We start from the raw sequence: 11724 nt of genomic DNA on the forward strand, positions 1-11724 counted from the left end.
TTGCCTTACACATCTTTTCCATCTGGGTGTTCCTGAGTTACATATTTTTATAACCCCTCTAGCAAATTAATCGAACTTGAGGAGGAGGAGGTTGTGGGAACCTCTGATTTATAGCCAGCCAATCAGAAATACAAGTAATAACCTGGGCTTACAACTGGCATCTGAAGTGGATGGGTGGGGCAGTATTAGAGAATTGAACCCTCAACCTGTGGAATATGATGCTATCTCTGGGTAGATAATATCAGAATTGAGGTGAATTCTTGGGCACCCTGCTGATGTCTGATAATTGTTTGCTGGTGTGCAGGGACCTCCCCGCTGCCACCCACATTGGATTTGTGTTTGGGGGAAATAGCCTCCTCAATTCCTATACTTCTGGTGTATATGAATGAATTCCTGGTTTTCCATATATGTGCCTCAAGTCTGGCTGATCAGCACATTCCATGGTTTAGGGATGGGGACAAATCAAATTTAGTCACTGGGATTAAGCTTATGACCTTTGTTTGAACTACTGAAGTGGAGTTCTCTTTGCTGCTGCTAAACTGAATCTGACAGTGTAAATATCTAGAGCTGCTCAACCCTTATTGCACATTCACAGCCTAAAAGCATGGGTAGGATGGACACAGTAGAGAGATGCAGAGGGTCTGAGCCTTGGGGACATCATATAGGGTCCTTGTTAAAAGCATATCAGCAACAGCCCTGGACCTTTCAGTTATAGAGGTTGATACATATGTTTTTAAGCTTAAACAAGTATAAACTGACTTTTCAACTGTACCGAAATGAATCCTAAAAGTAGAATGATGTCTTGGCTAGTTTCTATGGCTGTGTAACAAATGACCCCCAAACAGGATGGTTTAAAACAAGAAAATTTCATGGTTCAAAAGAAGAAAACATTTATTTTGCTACGGTCTGGGCAAGGATTGAAGGTGGTAGCTTATTTCTTCTCTACTGGGTATTCAGCTATGGTGGTTTGAACAATGAAGGCTGGAATTATTTAAAAGCTTGTTCACTTACATGTCTGGTGCTTGGTCTGGGAAGGCTCAAACAGTTGGGACTGGAGAAGTTGGGGGTCCTTTCTCTCTAATTCTCTTTCCCTCCCCCCTCCCTCCTCTCTTCCCCTGTCTCTCTCCTTCTGTCCCTGTTTCCCTCCCTCCCTCCCTGTCTCCATGTAATCTCTGCATGGCAGCTTCAGGATAGCTGAAGTTCTTAGATGTCAGCAGGAGACCCCCAAGGGAGAAAGAGCTGGGGAGAAACTCTAACGTTTTTTACGGCCTAGCCTCATACATCATGCAGAGTCACGTCCACCATAGTCCAAGGCCCACCCAGATTCAAGAGGAGCAAACACAGACAGAGGAGTGGCAACATCATACTGTAAGAAGAACACGTGGTTGGGATACACTGGTGTGACCGTCTTTGAAAATACCACTGGCCACACTTTGTGGGGTATTTGTAAGGATTAAATGGGGAGTTTTTCAAAAGACTATATTACAAAGATATAATACAGAATGGAAGACCAGAATGAGCTGAGGGACCCTAAGGAGACCAGTGTGAACTGGAAATAATTCTGTGGCCAAGCCAGGAAGATGCTAGAGAGAAGAGATGGAAGAGGAAGATGGGTGGAGAAAGTAATTACCCAGGTTTTACCATGTTGAGCTTTAAGGGCAATATACACAGAAATTCGGTAAAGGAAATGTGAAAATAACATTTATGTCATAAATCCGTTGTTCTTTTTACATATGCTAGCATTTCTGATGAAAATTGTTTATTTACTTATTTTTGCACTCATGCTTGAGTAATAAGAGAGGGTGGGAAATGGTGCCAGCTTCTCCTCTTGGTTCAAAATGCCTGTGACTGAAGCTTTACTCTATTGATCCCATGACTGGAACCAATTGCCAACACTTCAGAATTCCAAAAATGTATCTTCAATGTTTTTTTTGAGAAATCATATAAGTATTTTGGAAGTGTAAGCTGTAAAATTAAAATTACAAAGTGTGAGCCAATGTTGTATAAAATATGAATGAGATTATTGCTGAAGAATGAGAATAGAGGGTTAGGAGAATAGAAGGATAAAATGGACTAAATTGCAACTAAATTGATCGACTAAGTCATAGTAATAAAAAAAAATCCCCTTTAGATGTGAAGTCTAAAATATTCCAAAGGAACTAGCTTTCCAACTTGATAAAAGTTATTTTGCCTCCTCTGAATGTCAGTTTCTTCATGGACAATATGAGCGAGTTGGGTTAGAGGGTCCTGACTCTTGTGGGGAGGTTGTCAGACTTCTTTCATAATCAAACAAGAGTTCTGGACGCTCTTCCCAGAGAAGATGCACAGATACGCACATTTTCCACATGATATCAGGGCTATGGCCTCTAAGTCCAGGTATAAAATTCCTGGACCCCTGGCTTTCTCTGTCTTCTTCCTCTAAGTTCTGTGGTCGAGGAGACTTGATTTTGATACAACTTTCATACCTCCCCAGCTGTGGAAAGACTGTTAATCCTCCTTGAGTTCATCATCAATTCTTGGACCCAGGGCCAGCTTTTTTTTTTTTTTTTTTTTTTTTTGTGGTACACGGGCCTCTCACTGTTGTGTCCTCTCCCGTTATGGAGCACAGGGTCCAGACGCGCAGGCTCAGCGGCCATGGCTCACGGGCTCAGCCGCTCCGCGGCATGTGGGATCCTCCCGGACCGGGGCACGAACCCATGTCCCCTGCATCGGCAGGTGGACTCTCAACCACTGCGCCACCAGGGAAGCCCAGGGCCAGCTTCTTGAGGTGTTACGTGTGCAATCACACATGGCCCCATGCTCAGAAGAGCCTTACACTTAGTTTAATGCTCTATTGCCGCCATCTTGACATTCTTAATAACTTTTGGACAAGGAGTCCTATATCTTCATGTTGCACTGGGCCCAACAGATGATGTAATGGTCCTGCCCTGGCCGTCCTCTGAGTCGCAACCCTTCCTTTTCATATTCCTGAGAAGTGGGCATCCAGTCTCTGTGTGGACTCATAGAGCAAGGAGGAACTCCACACTTTTCGAGGCAGCTGTGTCAATCCTAGGTAGACCGGAGGGCTAGACATTTGCTTTTATATTGTGCTGAAATCTACCTCTCTATAACTGCACCCACGGATCACAGTTTTCTGTGTCTTGTGTGATGTTTCTTCTGACATAAGAATGTTTTACATCTTTTAAGACAGCTACCATTCCCTGCCACCTTAAAAGAAATCTATTAAATTAAGGAAATAAATCTTCCCTTCTTTGATTGATCCATGGAAAAAAGAAAGGCTGTAGAAAGCTCACACAAGATGAAAGACCACCTGAAAGGGCCAAATATGAAAAGGAAATAAAGTGATTACGATTGACACCGGAAGATGAAAAATCAGGAGAAAATTAAAGAGGATCAGTAGGGTTTCTGCTTCTGAAATGGAAACAAGCTGTAGTAGTGTTTTTTGCATCATAAAAAAGTCCCCAAAGAACAAACTATGCTAATGCAATTTGCTCTCATTTTGAAATTGGTAGTGTTAAGGAACAGATCTCTTTTTTGGTAAGGAAATGACTGAGCTTTGGTTATTTCTGAGGCTCTTCCTTTTCTTATTTTTTATTTTATTTATTTATTTTTTTTGCGGTACGCGGGCCTCTCACTGTTGCGGCCTCTCCCGTTGCGGAGCAAAGGCTCCGGACGCGCAGGCTCAGCGGCCATGGCTCACGGGCCCAGCCGCTCCGCGGCATGTGGGATCTTCCCGGACCGGGGCACGAACCCGCGTCCCCTGCATCAGCAGGTGGACTCTCAACCACTGCGTCACCAGGGAAGCCTGAGGCTCTTCTTTTTGAATAAGTATCTTAAACAGCAAATAACATAAATAAATAGGCTTTAGCACCACTGTGCCAAAACGTGGCTATTTGTTACGTGCCCTGACAGAGTATGTCCTTCCTCGGGAGAAACTTACATTTTATTCCCCTGTGTTTTGTTCATCTGTGTGCTCTGGCGTATAGTACAGTGCCTGGCACACAGAAGGCTGTCTGTAAATCTTTGATTCTGTAGTGTATGTTTCTGTGTCTGTGGCACGGATGAGCAAAGATGATTCTCCATGTTGGGGGGATGGAGAGGCCTGTCTTGATGACCACACAGCTAATGGCTCCCTTCATCGGGCATCAGTTCTAACCACATGGGAGTCAGGCAGGGTACAGAAGCTGGGAAGCGTTCGAAATGACATTTTCCTTTTCACATGGTACTCATTACAAAGAGAAAGGCAGAACCTACTGTTTTTTCCATATAAAGGCATAGCTTTATCACTACAGGCACAAAGGGCATCTAGAAACAACTAAAATTGGAAAACTGGCACCCAAAGGATAGGTGACAGCAACTCTACAAAGCAAAATGGATTGGCCTAAATAACTCCATCCAACAAGCCAATTCACTCGGTTGTCAGGGAGCACAACGTGCAACTCACCTTTTCTGGGGCCCCAACCAGGAGACCAGCTTGCACAAAACCACATGTTTGGCAGAAGTCGTGTTCGTTTGTAGCACAGCCGACTGGCAACACCTGCCCTGAAATGTTCCAGGTCAAAACCGTTCTGTAGGACTCTCAGATGTCAGCAGTACACTTGTCCAGACCTAGAGAATTCAATCAGCCCGTTGCGAGCTGCTCAACACGCGAGGAAAGCAGTCTTGGGTATTATTAGTCAGCTGTTGCTAAGCTGCTGTAGAGCACCCTCAGTGGCTCCGCGGCTTTCAGAAACATGTTTCCTTCTTTCTTGCGCTACTTGTCCTTGGTGGGTCAGCCCCTCCTCTGATTCTTATTTTATCCATTCCAGGTCCCCGGGGGGAAGATATGGGCCCTCTCTGGACATACTGATCTTACTGCAGAAGTAAAAGAATAGTGATTGAACTTTGCAGTGTTCTTGAAAGGCTCTGCTGGATACAGCTGCATCACTTCTGTTCATATTCCATTGCCCTTAACACACAACTGACTATTAACATGCCTCCCGAAAGTGTTTCTGGAAAGATACATTTGGACTATGATTTTAACTTGCACTATCCTCATATTCAAACTCTGCATTTTCAAAATAACCTCTTTTTTTTAAAAAATTGAAGTATAGTTGATTTACAATATCAACTATTAGTTTCAGGTGTACAGCACAATGATTCAGTAATATAGGTATATATATCTATATAAATATATATATAGATATATATATATAAATTCTTTTTCAGATTCTTTTCCCTTATAGAAAAATAACCTCATTTTTATTATAAAACTTTTTATCATAAAATTTACATAAAGTCTGGCCAGAAACTTGTTCCCCATTCATTCATTTTTTTAAAAAATATAAACTTATTTATTTTTGGCTGCATTGGGTCTTCGTTGCTGTGTGCAGGCTTTCTCTAGTTGTGGCGAGCGGGAACTACGCTTCATTGCAGTGCGTGGGCTTTTCATTGCAGTGCGTGGGCTTCTCACTGCGGTGGCTTCTCTTGTTGCGGAGCACAGGCTCTAGCCCCAGAGTCTTCAGTAGCTGTGGCTCAAAGGCTCTAGAGCACAGGCTCAGTAGTTGTGGCGCACGGGCTTAGTTGCTCCACGGCATGTGGGATCTTCCCGGACCAGGGCTCAAACCCAGGTCTCCTGCGTTGGCAGGCGGATTCTTAACCACTGCGCCACCAGGGAAGTCCTCCCCATTCATTCTTTTTTTCCAGCTATCTATTAATGATTTTACCATTTTAAATGATTTAATGCATTTTATTTTTTATTAGTTATCATATGGGTCAAAATGTAAAAAAATATGAGCATACAATGAAAAGTCTCCCTCTCCCCACTGTAGCCTGGCCATCCAGTTTTCCCACAGGCAACCAGCATTATTTGTTTCTCCTCTATCCTTTCTTAATCTTTTGTGTAAGTATGAACAATGAAATTTCAATTCATTTCCATTTTCCTAAGAATGTGGTAATTACTAACATTGTTTTCTGTGTTTATGGGGGGGGGGGGGAGGGACATAGCCCTATCTTCCCTTTTATGCCTTTCTGCTTTGATCTCCCATATTCTGACTTGTACAATTAGCCCTGAGCAGGCAGTGATCCATTACCATTGCGTTCTTTATCCCTCTGTCCCGAGGGAGCATAGCTCACAATGTAACAAACAGTGTTTTCAAGAAGAAACAATAAAGCAAATATTACTGTACTGGGTCAGGAACTCTCCAAGTTATTTTCCATCCCCCTCTCCAATATTATTAATCTTCAAAGTCACCATGGTGAAAGGTTTTTCTGACAACATATCAAGAGAGAAAAATTTTAGCTTGTCCCTTACTCAAGTTGGTGGGATCTATCTCTTTCTTGTTTCCCTCTCTCCTCTACTATGGGAAAGACTGTTACTCTTTCAAAAGTTCACTACCAAACAATGCTTCAGATCTAAACTTTCTCATGAGGAGCACTTTCTACTTTTCATTTCTCCCCAACCTGTCTTCACCAGCGATGGAAGAAAGTCCTTGAGCGGATATGAAGGCAGGTTGGACTTAGAGAAGGATTTTACCACTGGTTTATTGACTAGATTCCATTATTTTGTGTGCCCAGAACTCACCCACTTCCTTTTCTGTGTATTGCCTTCTCCTTCTAGAAGCTATCCCTTCTTCCTGTTTAAACACATGGTTGATTTCGGAGTAGCCATGTTAGTTCAAGTGTAGTTTAGACACTGGCTACAACTGATTGGTCCAGAGGTGGACAGCAGATCCAGCCTGGGTCAATAGCATTTTTCCCAGGGAATTTAGACTTTGGTTTGAGACTCTTTCCAGATTGCTGAACCTACCAGTAACATGTAAAATTCTGTGGGTTATTTTTGCTGTTATAGGGATGGAAGAAATAGATGTAGATGGTCTGAAGAGAGAGAGGAAAGAAAGAAACAGATGAGATGGAGAGCTATTTAAAGCATTCCTGTCCCTGGCTCCAGCTGTTTCTGCCCTTGCTTTGCAGCAGACATCTTAACCTTCGTTTGGTATAAGCTATTTCAGGTTGGCTTTCTGTTACTTGCAACCGGAGTCTAACAAATACTGAGGGGGTGTGACAGCACCAACCAGCGCTGCTTTCTACTGGGTAAGGCTTTGAGATCTAGCAACATCCCCTACATAAAGCATTTTATCCCCTCTGCCAGTTAGAAATCTATACTCTTGCAAAAACTTACCTCCTCAGATCATGTTTCTAACTGAAATATTTACCTGAAATAACTTTTCTTTCATAAACGTTGAATTACAGTTGACTGTCATTGACATGTTGCTTATGTGGCAGGAAAACACTTGTTTGGGATTTTTAATTTTTTTTTAATCTAAGTATTTCCCCTCTCCTATTCAAGCAAAACCTCAGCAGTATTCTGACAAAAGCTACGTGTCTTGCATATGTAAAAAGCTGAACCCATAAAGGAGGTGATATTAAGTGCTTCTGGGGAAATGTATCAAAGCTAAGTAGGAATACCCCACCTCACCCCGAGGGATCCAGAAGCAGAGGAAACTTTATTTACCAGGCAGAGCCCCTGAGAGGTGGCAAGACCCCAGGAAAAATGTGGAAATGGTGTGTCTGGGCGGAAAGGCAGCCATAGACATCTTTGCTGAGATCTGCATGCCCCAGAGAGGCAAGGAAAGCGCAGAAAGAGGCCAATGCCCCCCACTCACGTCAGGAAGTAGAACAGAAGACAGCTGGACCTAAAGGGGCCTGTAAGGACAGGAACGGGGCATCTCAGCCCTGACCTGTGAAGGCCATGCCCACGACCGTAACTACAGGTGTCTCTGTGCACGTGTGTGGAGATAGGACTGGCGGGCAAGATGCCACCACCTCCGCCAGTGCACCCAATGCCTTGGCTCCATTGGAGGCCCCTGGAACTTCAGACAAACCTTAGGGAATGGAGGCTCTCAACTGGTAAGAGAAAGGTTCCCCCCATCTACAGAATGTAAGCCAGAAAGAGAAATTAAATGGAACAATATAGAGAATGAAGGTATATTTTGTGCTCATTTGAATCTCTGGACTGAGATTCATACATGGCTACCTGTTATTACATCACTTTATATTTCGGGCAAACAATGTATTTCCAAACACAACTATATTCAGTTAAAATCTGTAATGAAAACCTAAGAAACTGTTGCTTATTCTGTTCATAATAACTCGTGAGCACTTCTGTTGTGTCAAGCATTGTGCTAAGGACTTAAAATTCATTATTATATTCAAAATGTATAATAAGTTTAAAGGGTAAAAATTCTTATCGTTAGTATTTCATAGACGGGAAAATTGAGTCCTTGAGAGGATAAACATCTTGCCCATTTAGGAATTATAAAGGATTCCATCCTATTTGTACCAATTGCTTCTGGCAAGAGACTATTTAGATGGGATATCTATGCCAGAATAAGAGTTCTCTAGGGATTCCAAAGTAACTACACAGTATATGAAGCCAAGATCACCATTAAGTAGCTTTTATAAACTGTTCATTAGTGTGGAAAGGCATTCAGTGAGGGCCAACTTGAACCAGAAGCTGTGCCAGGAACTCGGGTTAACAATGGAATCCTCTCCTTTAAACAGACCTGGTCCTGGTGGAGCTGTTAAAAGGCTTGTCAGGAGACCATCCAGATTTAATTTCTTGAGCACACTAGCCATTAAGTCAGAAAAACACAGCTTTCAGAACTTGAAAGGACCAACACAAATCACTTCAATAGGTCACTGTCTCAGACAAGCAGGGCACCACTGTAATACTGCTGTCGGTGGCACAGTCAAGGCCCTGAGTGATCAAGGGGTCACTATCCCCCCTTGACCTTTTAATTATTTTGTCTTTATCTTGTCTTTTAATATGGTACTCTTGCTGCACTATCACACTGTTCCTCATTTCCTCCAGAAGCGAATTATTTCTTTTCTAAAAAACTCTCGCGAGGGTTCAGATTACACGAGAAAACAAAAATCAGAAAATGGAAATTTATACAACTATATACAGGTATTTGGTTTAATCAAAACACAATGCCGGCCGCGACTTTCAGACGCGGACCATGGCCTCGTGCTGGTGGCGGTGGCGGCGCGGCTTCTCCTGGAGGCCGGCGGCGCGGAGTCCCGGGCCCGGCTCCCTCGGCCGCGCGGGACTGTCCGGGCTGCGCGCCGCCGCCGCCGCCGCTGCATCCCGCGCGCAGATGTCCTATTTTAATCTTGTGAAGAGTTTAACATCTGCCTTTCCAAATATGTATAGTATATCACGGTTCCATCACGTGACGCCAGCAGTGTGCTGCTGTAGTAGAACACGGAGCGGTGAAAAATACACTGATCCTTTTAACCTTGGCTGGAGAGACTTGAAAGGTCTGTACGAGGACATCAGGAAGGAACTATTCATATCTACAACAGAACTTAAGGATATGTGTGAATACTACTTTGATGGAAAAGGAAAAGCCTTTCGACCAATCATTGTGGTGCTAATGGCCCGAGCCTGTAATATTCATCATAATAACTCCCGAAATGTGCAAGCAAGCCAGCGTGCCATAGCCTTAATTGCAGAAATGATCCACACTGCCAGCCTGGTCCATGATGATGTCATTGATGATGCAAGTTCCCGAAGAGGAAAACACACAGTTAATAAGATCTGGGGTGAAAAGAAGGCTGTCCTTGCTGGCGATTTAATTCTTTCTGCAGCATCGATAGCTCTGGCACGAATTGGAAATACAACTGTTGTATCTATTTTAACCCAAGTGATTGAAGATTTGGTGCGTGGTGAATTTCTTCAGCTCGGGTCAAAAGAAAATGAAAATGAAAGATTTGCACACTACCTTGAAAAGACGTTCAAGAAGACTGCAAGTCTGATAGCCAACAGTTGTAAAGCAGTCTCTGTCCTGGGATGCCCTGACCCAGTGGTACATGAAATTGCCTATCAATACGGAAAAAACGTGGGACTCGCTTTTCAGCTAATAGATGACGTCCTGGACTTCACCTCGTGTTCTGACCGGATGGGCAAGCCGACCTCAGCCGACCTGAAGCTCGGGTTAGCCACCGGTCCCGTCTTATTTGCTTGTCAGCAGTTCCCAGAAATGAATGCTATGATAATGAGACGGTTCAGTTCACCAGGAGATGTGGACAGAGCGAGACAATACGTATTACAGAGCGATGGTGTGCAGCAGACAACCTACCTCGCCCAGCGGTACTGCCGTGAAGCAGTGAGAGAGATCAGTAAACTTCGACCATCCCCAGAAAGAGACGCCCTCATACAACTTTCGGAAATCGTGCTCACAAGAGATAAATGACAGCTCGTTCTGTTATTTCTGGCAGCTATTTTACCAGACTGTGCCTAAAGAATTCTGTGGAGTATACTTTGCTTCATGTGCAGGTAACCAAAAAATCATTTTAAAAAATCATTTCCACCTTATTAATGGGACTTTTTTTATTGGCAAAGTTTTTCAGAAAACTTTTTAAATGTCATTAAACCATCTGAATCTGTCATTCTAGTCCTGTAAACTCTAATCGCGGTACTTGACGGTTAGATGTGGTATTGTTTACACGGTTAATATCCACATGTAAAGCCATTACACGAATAAATAATCAGTGTTAAAATTCAAAAAAAAAAAAAAAAAAAAAAACACAATGCCCCCATATTAGGGTTCTCCAGAGAGACAGGTCCAATAGGAGTATGTACATAGAAATACACACACACACACACACACACACACATATATATATATACACACACACAGGCACACACACACACATATATATATACATACATACACATATACATATATATAAATATGGAGACAGAGAGAGAGAAAGAGAGAGAGACTAAGATTGAAATTGAATGGTTGGCTTTAAGGAATTGGCTCACACAATTGTGGGAGATGGCAAGTCTGAAATCCATAGGGCAAGCTGGCCATCTGGAAATTCAGGTAGGAGCTGATACAATTTTAAGTATAAGCTATACAGGGAAGGCCACTCAGGCTGGAAACTCAGAGAAGCTTCAACTGGCAGTCTTGAGGCTAAATCCCTTCTTCTGGAAAGCTCAGCCTTTCTTTTATGGCCTCCAGCTGGCTGGAGGATGCTCCCCTGCACTGTGGCAAGGGAGTCTGCTGTGCGCAAGGTCTCCTGCTTTAAATGTTAATCACTTCTAAAAACATAACTTTAGAGCAACAACCAGACTGGTGTTTGACCAGACCAGCTACGATCACTGACCCAGAAAGTTGAAAAGGAATAAGTTCTGCCAAAGACAGACTGCATGGAATTTTTTTTTTTTTTTTTTTTTGCGGTACGCGGGCTTCTCACTGTTGTGGCCTCTCCTGTTGCGGGGCACAGGCTCCGGACGCGTAGGCTCAGCGGCCATGGCTCACGGGCCCAGCCGCTCCGCGGCATGTGGGATCTTCCCGGACCGGGGCACGAACCCGTGTCCCCCGCACCGGCAGGCGGACTCTCAACCACTGAGCCACCAGGGAAGCCCTGCATGGAATTTTTAGTACGTGTTCCACCCAAAAAGTTTCCACGGTCAACACTTATTTGTTTAAACAATTTCAAACATATTTATTTATCGATGAAAGCCTTTATTATGCTCAATATACTGGGAATTCCTCAAGTAGGGGGCTATAGTTTGTGGTGATCTCTGATTTTTATAATCATACAATCTTTTTGTGTGAAAGTCATCTCCTCTCTACCAGTGTTTCTTACTTTCTTTTTATTGAAGCATAATTGACTTACAATATTAGTTTTAGGTACACGACAAGTAATTTGATATTTTTATACTTTATGAGA

General features: G+C 43.2%; 1 protein-coding gene across 2 annotated transcripts; it reads left to right on the plus strand.

Moving 5' to 3' along the window:
* Positions 1-8982: 8982 nt before the first annotated feature.
* On the plus strand, positions 8983-10429 carry LOC101282862 (all trans-polyprenyl-diphosphate synthase PDSS1-like). 2 transcript variants are annotated; one of them, XM_049714923.1, is made up of 2 exons: positions 8983-9834; positions 10014-10429. In XM_049714923.1, the coding sequence occupies exons 1-2, from the start codon at positions 9000-9002 to the stop codon at positions 10142-10144; spliced, it is 966 nt and encodes a 321-aa protein (XP_049570880.1). In that variant the 5' UTR covers positions 8983-8999; the 3' UTR covers positions 10145-10429. The 2 variants fall into 2 exon arrangements, with proteins under 2 accessions (XP_049570880.1, XP_049570879.1); XM_049714922.1 differs by having other exon boundaries at positions 8983-9818; positions 9900-10429.
* Positions 10430-11724: the final 1295 nt, after the last annotated feature.

This window comes from Orcinus orca, chromosome 9, assembly GCF_937001465.1.
Source record: "Orcinus orca chromosome 9, mOrcOrc1.1, whole genome shotgun sequence".
In the NCBI taxonomy this organism is placed as follows: Eukaryota; Metazoa; Chordata; class Mammalia; order Artiodactyla; family Delphinidae; genus Orcinus; species Orcinus orca.

Excerpts from the sequence above, each read along its gene's own strand:
- LOC101282862 (XM_049714922.1), top strand. The coding sequence starts at position 9,000 with ATGGCCTCGTGCTGGTGGCGGTGGCGGCGCGGCTTCTCCTGGAGGCCG. Across the intron at positions 9,819-9,899 it reads TAGCCAACAGTTGTAAAGCA|CTAATAGATGACGTCCTGGA; the intron begins GTCTCTGTCCTG and ends CTCGCTTTTCAG.